Source organism: Anolis carolinensis, unplaced genomic scaffold (assembly GCF_035594765.1).
Source record: "Anolis carolinensis isolate JA03-04 unplaced genomic scaffold, rAnoCar3.1.pri scaffold_7, whole genome shotgun sequence".
In the NCBI taxonomy this organism is placed as follows: Eukaryota; Metazoa; Chordata; class Lepidosauria; order Squamata; family Dactyloidae; genus Anolis; species Anolis carolinensis.
Genome location: NW_026943818.1, coordinates 16,557,265 through 16,573,137, shown reverse-complemented (window position 1 = coordinate 16,573,137; position 15,873 = coordinate 16,557,265). Strand labels below are relative to the sequence as shown.

Below are 15,873 nucleotides of genomic sequence, written 5' to 3'. Positions count from 1 at the left end.
CACCCACCACTCGGAAGAGCGAAACTCTTATCGAGTGCCAACAGCAAAGGCCTACCTCACAGGGTTGTAGGGTTGGTTCGCCCTCACTAAAATCCCATTCCTTGCCGAGTCAAAAAGTCCTTTTATTTCTCTCAAGTGAAGGGCACAAAAGGAAGGCCAGCGTTGGCACTACACCCCCCATCATCCCCATTTGATTGAAAGACTGCCGTGGAAATAATAACAACAACAATAATAATAATAACAACAACAACAGTCCTAGACACTTGGGAAGTGTCCGACGTGTGGTCCAATACAACAGCCAGCAGAGTGTCTGCTGTGGACTCATCTTGTGTTTCTAATAATAATAATAATAATATCTATCTAGTTTGTTGTGTCATAATAATAATAACAACTGTCCTAGACACTTGGGAAGTGTCCGACGTGTGATCCAATACAACAGCCAGCAGAGTGTCTGCTGTGGACTCATTTTGTGTTTCTAATAATAATAATAATAATAATAATAATAATAATAATAATAATAATATCTATCTAGTTTGCTGTGTCATAATAACAACAACAGTCCTAAACACTTGGGAAGTGTCCGACATGTGATCCAATACAACAGCCAGCAGTGTGTGCTGTGGACTCATCTTGTTGTGTTTCTAATAATAATAACAACAATCCTAAACACTTGGGAAGTGTCAGACGTGTGATCCAATACAACAGCCAGCAGTGTCTGCAGTGGACTCATCTTGTTGTGTTTAATAATAATAATAACAACAACAGTCCTAAACACTTGGGAAGTGTCCGATGTGTGATCCAATACAACAGCCAGCAGTGTCTGCTGTGGACTCATCTTGCTGTGTTTCTAATAATGATAATAATAATAATAATAATAATAATAATAATAATAATAATAATAATAATAATAATAATAATAATGTGGTGATAGGCACATTGGGTGCCGTGCCAAAAGATCTCAGCCAGCATTTGGAAACAATAGACATTGACAAAATTACGATCTGCCAACTGCAAAAGGCCACCCTACTGGGATCTGCACGCATCATCCGAAAATACACCACACAGTCCTAGACACTTGGGAAGTGTTGGACTTGTGATTTTGTGAAACAAAATCCAGCATATCTATCTTGTTTGCTGTGTCATAATAAAATATTATAATAATAATAATAATAATAATAATAATAATAATAATAATAATAATAATAATAATGGTGCCCCCAGTGTAAAGCGCTGAGCTGCTGAACTTGCAGACCGAAAGGTCGCAGGTTTGAATCCGGGGAGTAGGGTGAACTCCCGCTGTTAGCCCCAGCTTCTGCCAACCTAGCAGTTCGAAAACATGCCAATGTGAGTAGATCAATAGGTACTGCTCCTATTGCCATGGATGTGGCTCACAAAAAGAAACAGAGGGCCTGATTCTTGCAGCCCAAGAACAAGCCATTATTAGAACCAATGCCACCCAAACCAGAATGGAAAAGTCGACGACAGATGCCAAGTGTAGGCTCTGCAAGGAAGCAGACGAAATGATGGATCCCATCCTCAGCTGCTGCAAGAAAATTGCACAGACGGACTACAAGCAGAGGCATAACACCATTGCTCAGATGATTCATTGGAACTTGTGCCACAAATACCACCTGCCTGTGACAAAGAACTGGTGGGATCACAAGCTGGAAAAGGTTACAGAAAAGAAACACGTCATACTACTCTGGGACTTCTGAATTCAAACTGATAAAGAGTTTTGGACTCCTGACCTCACGATTGTGTTAAGAAGTGTGGATCGTCGATGTTGCAATCCCAAGCAATAACGGAATTGACGAGAAGCAACTGGAAAAGCTGACACGATACGAGGATTTAAAGATCGGACTGCAAAGACTCTGGCACAAGCCAGTCAAGGCGGTCCCAGTGGTGATCATGCCTCAAGACCTTGGCTGCACTTAAACACAATCAGCGTTGACACAATTACCATCTATTAGCTGCAAAAGGCCAGTAAATAATAATAATAATAATACTGTAATAATAATAATAATAATAATAATAATAATAATAATAATAATAGAACCTTACACTTGGAGATCCAGTCCAACTCTCATAAAGAAAGACACAATCAAAGCCCTCCCAACAAATGGCCATCTAGTCTCTGCTTAATAATCTTAATAATAATAATAATAATAATGGAATCTGCACACATCATTTGCTAACACATCACATAGTCCTAGACACTTGGGAAGTGTCCGATGTGTGATCCAATACAAAGGCCAGCATAGGGATCTTGTTTGCTGTGTATTCATCTTGTTGTGTATCAATTATTATTATTATTATTATTATTATTATTATTATTATTATTATTATTGCTACTCGGATCTGCACACATTATTAGCTGATGCATCACATAGTCCTAGACACTTGGGAAGTGTCCGATGTGCAATGTAATACAAATAATAATTATTATAATAATTTTATTTTTGTACCCCGCCACCATTTCCCCAGAGGGACTCGGGGAGGCTTACAGATATAAAACCAACGTACAATAATATCAAATACAAAAACACACAAATAAATTTAAAAGGCATTAAAAAATCACAATCATTATAAAACACTTGAGAAACACAGCAAAGGCCAGCATAGGGATCTTGTTTGCTGGGTACTCATCTTGTTTATCAAATAATAATATAATAGTAATAATAATTACATTATTATAATTATTGCTACTCGGACCTGCATGCATTATTTGCCAATACATTGCATAGTCCTAGACACTTGGGAAGTTTACTGTACTAATCTTGTTGTGTATCAAATAATAATAATAATAATACTTCTTTGGGTTGTTATGAGCTTTCTGGGCTGTGTGGCTATGTTCCAGAAGTATTCTCTCCTGACGTTTCGCCCACATTTACGGCAATGGTTGAGGGGTCTATAGACGTGGGCCAAATGTCAGGAGAGAATGCTTCTGGAACATAGCCATACAACCCAGGAAACTCACAACTCCTCAGTGATTCCGTCCACATAATACTTTATTTGTAGACCGCCCTATCTCCCTGAACATACATGGTGAGTTTTCTGGGCCGTCTGGCCATGTTCCAGAAGCATTCTCTCCTGACGTTTCGCCCACATCCATGGCAGGCATCCTCAGAGGTTGTGAGGTATTATGGCAAATATTCAGTGCCAGAAAGAATAGCGACACCTCCCATCGTTTTCCTTTTATTTCCCACGTCGCAGTCCGAAAAGCTTTCCTTCCCATTTTCACGGCATGCTGTCTCCCATCATCCCCGTCTTACTTCCTATGGAATAACGTTTAACCCCCCAACCCCCCCCCCCAAAAAAAATAAAATAAAAGGGACTCTTGAGGCCTTTTTGGTGTTTGAAAGAACATTTATTGCCTTTTAGTCCGGTATAAAAGAAGAAGGGAGTGAAAAAGGAAATCTCCTGTACACAAAAGAGAACAAAATGCTACCAGAGAAACACAGCTTTTTTGGGGGGTGTTTTCGGGGGGCAAAGAGGCCGCTGTGTCCTGCAAAACAGGGGGGCCTGCTGGCTCAGTTTTGTGGGGTGTGCAAAACAACAGAAGAGGGGCAAACTTCACATTTTGGTTGTTTTTATTTTATTTTTCCCTTGGGTTCAATGGTTTTTTTGGTTGAGAAAAAGGCACAGAAAAGGGGGTGTCTTTGGGTGCCCCCCGTTATTCGCTTTCTCTAAGTGCAGGCGATTTGGGCTTTGGCTTGCTTTAGCGGACAAACGGGAGTGTTTTGTCTTTGTCCGAAGGAGGAGAAACACATACACACACACATACCACGCCCCCCCTAAAACATATATTTGGCTTCGAAGGGAAAAATTAAAAAAAGGAAGGCCTTGCTGAGGTGTAACTGAAATGCGTACAAAACAGACCCACAAACACACAATTGTGTTCCGCACGATCGCGTACTTTTCACATTGCAAAATTAGGCTCAGAAGAAATGCCCATTGTGGACTAGATGGCCTTTGGGGGACCCCTTCCCATCCGATACATTGCTTTTCTCCCCCGACAAAAAAAGAAATTACGCAAAAAGAAAGACTCCCACGGTTTGCCCTTTTTTCGGTTGTTTCACCCCGTCGTCCCCAACATACACACATTTATGGGACTGTCACTCCCACAATCTCTCACTGACTGAGACGATGGGACTCGCAATCCAAACCGCTGGGCATATTGCACACAATTCTTTGCCTTTTTCTCTCTACCTTTGGGTTCAGCTCAGCGAGGAGGTCCTTTGAGGGGGGCAGTTTGGCCTTTCAAGTGGGGTCCCATCCGCTCATCGTCGGGTCTGTTTTGGGAGGTCTCTGCCCATTTGTGTCCATAGTAAAAACGACCAGAGTTGTCCCCTTGGGTCCTTTTGGGTGCAGATCCACAGGCAAAGGAGTCTGGCTCAACAAATACCCCAAAGTGGGTCCTTCTTTGGGGGAGTGGGCGCTGTCAAAGCCTCTCTGCCACAAAGTGGTCCTCTAACTCGGCAACGGTCCAATCCCTTTTTGGGGGGTCTCGGACCATCGAGAGGGGTCGCTCTTCCACACCCAGAGGAGAGAGAGTTCCCCAAATTTAATCAGGTCCTTTTTGAGGTTGGGGGTCTCCACCAAGTTCCTTTAAGGCCTCCATACTCAGAGTCCCCTCCTTCCCGATTCAAACAGGTCTATTTAGGGGAGCGAAGGAGACCCCGATCTTACCAGGAGGTCCTTTTTACGGGGCGAGCTTTGCATCCGCGTCCACGGCAAAGCGGTCCCTTTGCGTACCCTGGCTCAGTGAGGTCCCGCTTTCGGGGTGTCCGTTGCAAAGGGGGTCCGCATTGTGGGCCACACCGCCGGCCGTCAAGGAGGCGAGAAGCGCTCCAAGCCGCGCGGCCCGGACAAGGCTCCCTCGTGGTTCATTTGGCTGAGGGCCGCGCTCTGGGCCAGGATTTGGGCCGCTTTGTCCGGCCCGAGGCCGAGATACAAGCCCTGCAAGGCGGTCTTGGGGTCGGCGAGGAGCGGGTGGTGCGGCCCGTCGGGGGAGAAGCTCAAGCGGAGCGCTTCGGGCGTCACGCTCTGGGCGGCGGCGGCGGCGGCGTGCATCTTCATGTGGCTGAGGAGGTTGCGCTGCTGGGCGAACTTCCCTCCGCAGACGCGGCACTCGTAGGGCTTCTCCCCGGAGTGGATGCGCATGTGCTCGGTCAGGCGGTACTGGCGGGTGAAGCGCATGCCGCAGGCCTCGCAGGCGAAGGGCTTGAGGCCCAGGTGGCTGCGCATGTGGCGCGTCATGGTGCCGCGCTGCGTGAACTTCTTCCCGCAGATGGAGCACGGGTACGGCCGCGTCAGCCAGTGGGTCTTCTCGTGCTGCCGGAGCGTGGCCGGGTCCTTGTAGGCCTTCTCGCACGAGTTGCACCGGTACGGCCGCAAGAGGTCCGTCGGGACCGAAGGCGCCGCCGTTGTCGGAGGCACCGGCGCCGCCGCCGCCTTCTCCAGAACCTCCTCCTCCTCGTTGTGCGCCTCCACGTGCGCGTTGAGCTCCTCCGAAGAGGGGAAGCCCTTCCCGCAAGGGATGCAGACGTACAGGTTGTCCCCTCCAAAGCCTTCGGCCGGGTCTCCGTATCCCAGAAAGCGCTCCAGGCTGGGCGACGGGCCTCCTCCGCTGCTCCCGGCGCTCTCCTCCTCTTCGTCGTCCTCTTCCTCCTCTTCCATTTCACTGCTGCTCTTCTCGTTCTCCGCCGTCACCGAATTCCGCTCTCCGTCCATGAAGGGCCTCGTGGGCGAAGGGGAGGCCTCCTTCTCGCCTTCCTTGGCCCTTCTCTGCCCTTCGTTCTCCTCCTCCTCCTCCACGTAACTCAACGGTTCGTGCTTCATCCAACGGTAAATAAAGTCCGGGCCGAGTTCGGGCCGATTCGACGGCTCCAAGACGGCCGCTTCGGTGCCGATGTGAGGATGATGGAGGAGAGGATGCGGCGGAGGGTGGTGGTGGAAGGGCGGCTGCGGGACCTGAGGAGGCTCGTCGTGCAGAGGAGGGTTCGGAGGGGCTTCGATGGGCGTCCTCAGGCGGGACTGCGAGGAAGGCGGCCCCGGAGGGAGAGGCGGCCCCAGGGGGCCGTTGGGGCTCTTTTTGGAGAGATCCAACCCGCACAAAGGGGCGCAAAGGAGGCCGGCCTGCGAGGCCGCGTATAGTTCGGCGCAATGGGTGCTCAAGGAGTTGCCTCCGTCGCCGGGCCGCCCGAAGCAGCTCTGGATGACCGGCGTGGCGGCCCGGAGGCCTCGGGCCAATTTGCCCAACGGCGAGTAAATTCCGCCTCCGTTGCCATTTCCTCGCAGGGGGAAGTACTTCCCTGAGCGCTTGAGTTTCTTCTTGCAAAGGGCCACCAAATCCGGGATCTGGAGGTAGCTCGCGGCGGCCAAGATGGCTCCGAGAGACGGCTCTTCCGACGGCGGCCCTTCGTGCGAGTCGGTCCCTCCCAGGCGCCCGGTGTAGATGAAGTCCAGGACGGCGCGGAAGACGGGCGGGCTGACCATCTCCTGGTCCAGGTTGACCAGGTTGTCGTGGACCACCAAGGCCTTCAGGTAGGCGCTGCTGGCCGCCAGGACGTTCTTGTGGGCCCGGAAGAGCGCGTTCTGGACCACCACCACCACGTCGCACAGGAAGCCCTTGGTGCGCTGGGCGTTGAGTTGGAGCAGGAGTTGCCGGGCGTGCGGAGGGGACTCGGGCGGAGGGAGAGGCGGCGGCGGAGAGGGCGGCGAGGAGGAAGGGGCTTCCAACATGGCTGCGCCTGCAAGGGACCCAAGGAGAAGCCTCAGTCAGCGCTCTGCACCTCCAGCAGGAAACATCTACACAGTCTGGGGGATGGACAGCCAAAGAGGGAGAAGCATTCGGCAGAAAAGGCCCCTTGGTCACAAAAGGTGGCCAGACAAACTTGGGGTCCTTCCCTTCCTAGCAAAGAGAGAGAGGAAGAGAGAAAGAAGAGTCCAGGAACTATTTTGAAAAGCCCGTGCACAAAAGCAAACCAAAGTCTCGGACAGAGAAGGAGAAGCACCAGGAAAGGAAGCATCAGAACTGAGCAACCAAGGAGGCCATCAGTAAAGATCTATGATTGGACCAAGTTAGGGGTCCCAATAATAATAATAATAATAATAATAATAATAATAATAATAATTTGAACTTATGCCTCAAGTCCCACCTCCCAGCAGCAAAGAACTGGTGGGATCACAAACCTGCAAAAGTCTTGGGAAATGAGCACGCAAAGATACTGTGGGACTTCCGAATCCAGACTGACAAAGTTCTGGAACACAACACACCAGACATCACAGTTGTGGAAAAGAAAAAGGTTTGGATCATTGATGTCGCCATCCCAGGTGACAGTCGCATTGATGAAAAACAACAGGAAAAACTCAGCCGCTATCAGGACCTCAAGATTGAACTGCAAAGACTCTGGCAGAAACCAGTGCAGGTGGTCCCGGTGGTGATGGGCACACTGGGTGCCGTGCCAAAAGATCTCAGCCGGCATTTGGAAACAATAGACATTGACAAAATTACGATCTGCCAACTGCAAAAGGCCACCCTACTGGGATCTGTGCGCATCATCCGAAAATACATCACACAGTCCTAGACACTTGGGAAGTGTTCGACTTGTGATTTTGTGATACGAAATCCAGCATGTCTATCTTGTTCGCTGTGTCATAAAATAATAATAATAACAACAACAACAATACACTCCTAGACACTTGGGAAGTGTTCGACTTGTGATTTTGTGATATGAAATCCAGCATATCTATCTTGTTTGCTGTATCATAATAATAATAAAATATAATAATAATAATAATGATAATAATACATCACACTGTCCTAGACACTTGGGAAGTGTTCGACTTGTGATTTTGTGATATGAAATCCAGCATGTCTATCTTGTTTGCTGTGTCAAAATAAAATAATAATAATAATAACATCACACAGTCCTAGACACTTGGGAAGTGTTAGACTTGTGATTTTGTGATATGAAATCCAGCATATCTATCTTGTTTGCTGTGTCATACAATGTAATAATAACAATAACGATTTTATTTTTGTACCCCGACTCCATCTTCCCGAAGGGACTCAGGGCGGCTTACATGGGGAGAAGCCCGAACGATGTTGTTAAAATATAACATACTAAGTACATACATATAGTACAGTAGAGTCTCACTTATCCAACGTTCTGGATTATCCAACGCATTTTTGTAGTCAATGTTTTCAAAACATCGTGATATTTTGGTGCTAAATTCGTAAATACAGTAATTACTACGTAGCATTACTGCGTATTGAACTACTTTTTCTGTCAAATTTATTGTACAACATGTTGTTTTGGTGCTTAATTTGTAAAATCATAACCTAATATGATGTTTAATAGGCTTTTTCTTAATCTCTCCTTATTATCCAACATATTCGCTTATCCACCGTTCTGCCGGCCCGTTTATGTTGGATAAGTGAGACTCTACTGTACATAGTAAGTACATAGACAATAACATAGACAATGGATCGGAAAAGAGAGAGAAGCGTTAGGCAGAAAAACCCAGTTTGTAAAAAAGGCCACACGCAATGATGGATCGAAAAAGAGAGAGGAAGAGAGTCCAAGGACTCAAGCCGATTTTTAAAAGCCCGTGTGCAAAAACAAACCAAATTCTCGAACAGGGTGACGCTGGGGGTCCGTCCCAATTGGGGGAAATTGAGAACATACTGGTGTGAGAGAATTGGCTGTCTACAGAGACGTTGCCCAGATGTGTTGCCATCCTGCTGGGAGGCTTCTCTCGTGTCCCCGCAAGCTAGAGCCGACAGACAGGAGCTCACCCTGTCTCGGCAACCTTCAGGTCAGCAATTCACGGAGATAAGAAGTAAGAGAAAAGGAGAAGCATGATGAAGGGAATCACCAAAACGGAGGCTCTCCGTCTCGTATCTTCGCCAAACTTCTTATCACTTTGAATCTGGTTTCTGCCTCCTGCAGGATTCTGGGATTTGTGGTTTAGTGAAGCCCAGAACCCGTCCCTCCCTGAACTACAAACCCCATAATTCTGCAGGAGGCACAAACTGGGTTTAAAGTGGATCCATGCTCCAAGTGTGGACGAGGTCCTTGACAAGTTGGATGGAAAGGGAGAGAAGTTTGGATACAAAGGGAGAGAAAAAGCATGCAAACTCTGTACAGCAAAAACATATGGACCAGGCAAAATTGGGGGGCTCCTTCCCAGTTTGGGGGTGACTTCTCAATAGATGGATAGGAAGAAAAATACAGGAAAGGAGGAGAAGAAAAATCAAGGAAAGGAGGAGAAGAGTCAAGGGTCCAAGTGTGGAAAAGGAGTCAGGAAAGGACTCCCAAGTGTAAATAAAAAGTCCATGATAGTATTAGTATTATCATCACTAAGTTGGGTTTTTTTAAGGGGTGTCTCTTTTTGGGGTGCCCACGCCTGGCCAGGTTCAAGGGGTCCTTTTTGGGGGGCAAAGTGACCCAGAAACAGAGAGCAAAGAGGGAGAGAAGCAGAGCCAAGCTGTGCGTAAAAGCGCCGCGCGTAAAACTTTGGGAAGGAAAGAGAAGCTCGTCTCCAGGTCGAGGGGTTCCTTCATTTTGGGGGTCTTTTCTAGAAGGTGGGGCCGTGGGACCCTCCCCAATGGGGGGGGGGTCTCTTCCCCACGGAAAGGGGAAGGAAAAGGCCGGAGGGTGGCAGGGAACCAGCGGCGCGTCAAAACAAAACAAACCCGGTGCGTAAAAAGCGCCCAAGTCGGGAAAGTTCCGAAAAAAGTTCCTCTTTCGTCTCAACTTTGGGGGTGCCCTCTTCCCTTGTCAATCACGGGATCCTGTCCTATCCTTTTGCGGGGATGGAAAGACAGAAGGAAAGACGGGAAGTCAAAAAGTTGGGGGGCCAAAGGAGAGAAGTCAAAAAGTTGGGGGGAAATAGTAATTTAAAGTAGTCGTTTCAAAGCAGCCCGTGCGTAAGAGAGGCGCCCAAGTTGGTTTGGTTTTGAGGGGCGCTCCGTCCTGGAAATTGGGGTCTTTTCCTTCCTTTTGGGGAGAAAATCAAAAGGAAAGAAGAAGGAGAAGGAAAGGAGAAGGAAAGAAGAAACAGAAGGAGAAGGAAAGAAGAAGCAGAAGGAAAGCAAACTCCAAGAGTGTTTCCAAACAAACCGCCGCGCGTCCAAACGCACCGGTTCCAACGCGACGAAAGCGGGGCAAATCCCTCCCTGGTGCCTTTTTTTTCCGGGCAAAGAGCCCTCCTGTCTTCTTCCTTTCGCTTCTGGCCGGCTTCCCTTCCCGGCTTTGCCCCCTTATAGAAGGAGGGGAAGGAAAAGAGGAGGAGGAGAAGGAGAAGAAGAAGAAGAAGAAGGAGAGGAAGGAGGGAGGGAGGGAGGGGGCTTTTGGCCCCCGTGGGGCGAAGCTGTGGCGTCACGGCTCCAGCCCCCCCCCCCCCCCCCGTCGCCCCCGGGATCCTGGGGTCCGCACCTGGAGCCTCTTCGGGGAGGGGTCGACAAGGGCTCCCACGCACCTGGGCGGACTCTGCGAGGGGGAGCTCACCCCAAAAGGTAAAAAGGCCGAGGGAGAAGGAAGGCCCGCCCTGGGTCTCCAGGGGAGATTTTGGGGGTCCTGGCAGATCTTTGGGGGGAATAATAAACCCATTGCAAGGAAGGGGTGGAGGAATAACAAAGGCAATCATCATAGGCAAGGGGGGCGCCTTCCCAAGGTCCCCAAAAAAGGGAAAGAGCAGCCCCCCCAATACAGCAAAAGAAGGGTTTTGGGGGGAGATCTGGGATGGAGAGACCAAGGGAAGGCGTTATTTGGGGGAGCAGCTGGGACAAAGGGGGCTAGGTTTGGAGCAAAGTTTGGGGAGAAGTTGAGCCAAGTTTGGGGGGAAGATCTAGCAAAGTTTGGGGAGACGTTGGGAGCAAAGTTTGGGGGAAGATCTAGCAAAGTTTGGGGAAAGGTTTGGAGCAAAGTTTGGGGAGAAGTTTAGCCAAGTTTGGGGGGAAGATCTAGCAAAGTTTGGGGAAAGGTTTGGAGCAAAGTTTGGGCGAAGATTAAGCAAAGTTTGGCGAGACGTTTGGGGAGAAGTTTAGCAAAGTTTGGGGGAATATCTAGCAAAGTTTAGGGATAAGTTGGGAGCAAAGTTTGGGGAGAAGTTTAGCAAAGTTTGGGGAGAAGTTTGGAGAGAAGTTTAGCAAAGTTTGGGGAGAAGATTAAGCAAAGTGTAGGGATAAGTTTAGCAAAGTTTGGGAAGAAGTTTGGAGCAAAGTTTGGGGATAAGTTTAGCAAAGTTTGGGGAACGGTTTGGAGCAAAGTTTGGGGAGAAGTTTGGAGCAAAGTTTGGGGAGAAGTTTAGCAAAGATTGGGGGGAAATTTAGCAAAGTTTGGCAAAAGTGTAGGGAAAAGTTTAGAGCCAAGTTTAGCAAAAGTTTGGGGGAAGATTTAGCAACGTTTGGGGAAAAGTTGCGGCAAAATGAGGGGAAACGTTTTGCATAGGTTTAGAGCAAAGTTTTGCAAAGTTTCGAGCAAATTTTGGGGAAAGGTTTGGAGCAAATGTGTAGGGCAAAGTTTGGAGCAAAGATCTGCAAAGTTTGGGGAAAGGCTTGGAGCAGAGTTTGGGGAAAGGTTTGCAGCAAAGTTTGGAGCAAAGTTTAGGGGAAAGTTTGGGGAAATGTTGGGGCCAACTTTGGGGCGCCTGCCCGTGCTCACCGGGGGGTCCCGAGGGGGGGGCCAGGCAGCAGGCGAGGTCCGCGTGGACGCGCATAGTTCCCTCCTGCGTCCGCTCTGCTCTGCTCTGCTCTGCTCGGGAGACTCCTTCGCAGTCTTCTGCCGCGTCCGGGCCGCGAACTCGGCCTGACCCCGCGCTGAACTCGGGCGGGTCCTGTTCTCCTTCCTCCTCCTCGCAAAGGGGCGGGCATCCCAAGGGTCTCCAAGTGCCATGTTCCAGCAGCATTCTCTCCCGACGTTTCGCCCACATCTATGGCAGAGGTTGTGAGGTCTGTTGGAAACTAACCAAGTGGGGTTTATATATCTTATATATATCTTGCCTGCTAGTCTGAATGTTGCCATTGGCCACCTTGATTAGCATTGAATGGCCTTGCAGCTTCAAAGCCTGGCTGTTTTCCTGCCTGGGGAAAATCCTTCAATGCTTCTTTCTCCCATTCTGGACATTATTCCACAGATGATATATTATAATATATTATATTAAATCCCACTTGCCTAGATTCCAACATACCTCACAACCTCTGGTGTGGGCGAAACGTCAGGAGAGAATGCTTCTGGAACATGGCCAGACAGCCCAGAAAACTCACAGCAACCTAGTGATTCTGGCCATAAAAGTCTTCGATAACATATTACGATATTATTGATTGATGTACTGTATTATTATTATTATTATTATTATTATACTTTATATTCCCAAAAGAAGACGTTTTCTCAGAAAAGAAGGTTATATTATTATTATATCTTATTATATAATATTATAGTATTATTATTATTATTATTATTATTATTATTATTATTATACATTATATTCCCAAAAGAAGACGTTTTCTCAGTAAAGGTTATATTATTGTTATTATATCTTACTATTATATTATTATATAATATAGTATTATATTATTACTTTACTATTATATTATATAATATTATAGTATTATTACTATATTATTATCATTATTATTATACTTTATATTCCCAAAAGAAGATGTTTTCTCAGAAAAGAAGGTTATATTATTATTATATCTTATTATTATATTATTATATAATATTATAGTATTATTACTATATTATTATTATCATTATTATTATACTTTATATTCCCAAAAGAAGACGTTTTCTCAGTAAAGAAGGTTATATTATTATTATCTTACTATTATATTATTATATAATATTATAGTATTATTACTATATTATTATCATTATTATTATACTTTATATTCCCAAAAGAAGACGTTTTCTCAGAAAAGAAGGTTATATTATTACTATATCTTATTATTACATTATTATATAATAATATAGTATTATTACTATATTATTATCATTATTATTATACTTTATATTCCCAAAAGAAGACGTTTTCTCAGTAAAGAAGGTTATATTATTATTATCTTACTATTATATTATTATATAATATTATAGTATTATTACTATATTATTATTATGATTATACTTTATATTCCCAAAAGACCTTTTCTCAGTAAAGAAGCTTATATTATTATTATTATATCTTACGATGATATTATTATATAATATTACAGTATTATATTAGTATATTATTATTATTATTATTCCCTCTTCCTTTGACGCCCCAAATTTCTCTTTTCAAACTTTTCAAAACTTTGGTCTTAAAGGGAAAGTGCGCTCTTTGCGCGCTCTGGTGGCCACTGCTGGTACTGCTGGTATATTATTATATTTATATTATTGTATGTGTTATTATATTAGGTAAAGGTAAAAAGTTTTTCCTTGACGTTAAGTCCAGTCGTGTCCGACTCTGGCCGTTGGAGCTTGTTGCCATTTCTAAGCCAAAGAGCCGGCGTTGTCCATAGACACCTCCAAGGTCATGTGGCCATAGACATGACTGCATGGAACCCTGTTACCTTCCCGCCAAAGCAGTATCTATTGATCTACTCGCGTTGGCATGTTTTCGAACTGATAGGTTGGTAGAAGCTGGGGCTAACAACAGGAGCTCACCTCGCTCGCCATATTCATACTTTCGGTCAGCAAGTTCAGCGGTTTAACCCACTGCACTCCCGGGGGCTTCCATAATTATATTAGTATATTATTATTATTATTTATCTCCCATTATTATTATTATTATTATTATTTCTGTGTATTTCGTAGTCTGTCCTTTGGCTGCCTGCTTTGGAGACACCTGGCTTGCATTAAGCGGAGCTTCTTGGCTGCCCGGCCCAAGACCCTCGCTCTGCGGCCAAAGGCATGCAGACCCCTCCCCTTCTTTTCTCTTTCTTTCTTTCTTTCTTTCTTTCTTTCTTGGCAGGGGCTCCTTGGGGCAGGAAGAGAAAGAAGGGCCAGGCCCAGCTCAGGCTCAAAAAGCCCCTTCCTCTCCTGCTGGGAGGCTTCTCTCATGTCCCTGTGTGTGAAGCTAGAGCTAACAGATGGGAGCTCACCCGACTTGAGAACGACATTCTGCAAGTGGCTTCTGGTTGTGAGAGAATCGGCCGTCTACAAAGACGTTGCCCAGGGGATGTGTTACCATCCTTCCGGGAAGCTTCCCCGATGTCCCCGCAAGCTGGAGCTGACAGGCAGGAGCTCACCCGACTTGAAAACAACATACAGTAGAGTCTCACTTATCCAACATAAACAGCTGTATAAACGAATATGTTGGATAATAAGGCGAGATTAATAAAAAGCCTATTAAACATCAAAATAAGTTATGGTTTTACAAATTAAGCACCAACACATCATGTTATACAACAAATTTGACAGAAAAAGTAGTTCAATACGCATTAATGTTATGCTTTAATTACTGTATTTACAAATTTAGCATCAAAATATCACAATGCATTGAAAACATTGACTGCAAAAATGTGTTGGATAATCCGGAATGTTGGATAAGTGAGACTCTACTGTACTACAAGTGGCTTTTGATCGTGAGAGAATCGGCCGTCTACAAAGACGTTGCCCAGGGGATGTGTTACCATCCTTCTGGGAAGCTTCCCCTATGTCCCTGCAAGCTGGAGCTGACAGGCGGGAGCTCACCCGTCTTGAGAACGATATTCTGCAAGTTGCTTCTGGTTGTGAGAGAATCAGAATCTAGAACCTGGGTTCGAATCTCGTACGCCGAAGCACATACGTTTCAAGCCGATCCGTATTGATTAAACCTGGAGATTGCCATCTTTTTTATTTTCGTTCCATATAATTAAAAAATAATCTTTATAGACTGTAATAGTGTTGTTATATGTAAACAGATATGAAATAAAAGATCAGAAGCAAAAGTGCTCTTTTGGTTGGTTTCTAAAAAAAAAAAAAACCCTTAAAGAAATAATAGTATAAATTGACTGGTTTGGGGACTGCAGTGCCCAGAATCCCCTGTCATGTCAACAGGGGGATGCTGGGAGTTGCGATGCCAAAGCTCAGGATTTGGGGTGTTATGGTTAATTATTAATTATTAATAATTTTTAGTATTATTCTATAAAATTCCTATAATCATATAATAGGTTAATTCCTTTGCTGCCCTCGTGTGGACAAAAGAATATTGCACTCGCCTTGAGATTCTGATTTGCTGTCCTTTGCTGCCATCAAGTGGCCACATGGAGAACTGCGCCTCTGTGTTATATTTTCCCCAACATTGCCTTGAGATTCTCATCTGCAGTCCTTTGCTGCCATCACGTGGCCAAATCGGGAAGTGCAGCCTTGAGTTTTATTTGCTGCCTAGAATCCATAATTGTTTGGGTTTTTTCCTTTCATTCTGCCTTCCTGCTATCAGAGGGCTTAGAAATTATATGTACGTACAATTTATTATATTATTAGCATAGCACAACATGCGCATTATATATTACTATATTGCACTATGCCATCACACTATTATTATTAGTAATATCACATGTAATATATAATTAATATGATTATATTACGATTAGTATTGTATTGTATTGCATTATAATATAATTATCAATATGATATGTATATACGATATATATATTATTATATATTATATTGTATATTGGCCCCCCAACTGATGGCATAGGCGACAAGTATAACTAATACTACTAATGATGACCGTCACCCCGGCTTTCAAATTGATTTGAACCCGCAGCGGAGAGTTCCGCAGATCCATCACCAAAAGGAACGGAGCGGGACCGCAGCAGACTATTATTAAAAGATCTTTTTTTCTCACTTTCCCCTTCCCTGAACTATGTAACAAATCCCCCAATAAAAGTAGCATTTA

At 45.4% G+C, this 15,873-nt stretch overlaps 1 protein-coding gene across 2 annotated transcripts; it reads right to left on the bottom strand.

Moving 5' to 3' along the window:
- Positions 1-3,343: 3,343 nt before the first annotated feature.
- Positions 3,344-11,931, bottom strand: hic1 (HIC ZBTB transcriptional repressor 1). Of its 2 annotated transcripts, none has more exons than XM_016999111.2 (2): positions 11,673-11,931; positions 3,344-6,752 (listed from the first exon to the last, which is right to left on the bottom strand). In XM_016999111.2, the coding sequence occupies exons 1-2, from the start codon at positions 11,914-11,916 to the stop codon at positions 4,831-4,833; spliced, it is 2,166 nt and encodes a 721-aa protein (XP_016854600.2). In that variant the 5' UTR covers positions 11,917-11,931; the 3' UTR covers positions 3,344-4,830. The 2 variants fall into 2 exon arrangements, with proteins under 2 accessions (XP_016854600.2, XP_062814943.1); XM_062958873.1 differs by lacking the exon at positions 11,673-11,931 and adding an exon at positions 10,151-10,329.
- Positions 11,932-15,873: the final 3,942 nt, after the last annotated feature.

Excerpts from the sequence above, each read along its gene's own strand:
- hic1 (XM_016999111.2), bottom strand. The coding sequence starts at position 11,916 with ATGCTGCTGGAACATGGCACTTGGAGACCCTTGGGATGCCCGCCCCTT. Across the intron at positions 6,753-11,672 it reads CCCCCCCTCGGGACCCCCCG|GCGCAGCCATGTTGGAAGCC; the intron begins GTGAGCACGGGC and ends GGTCCCTTGCAG.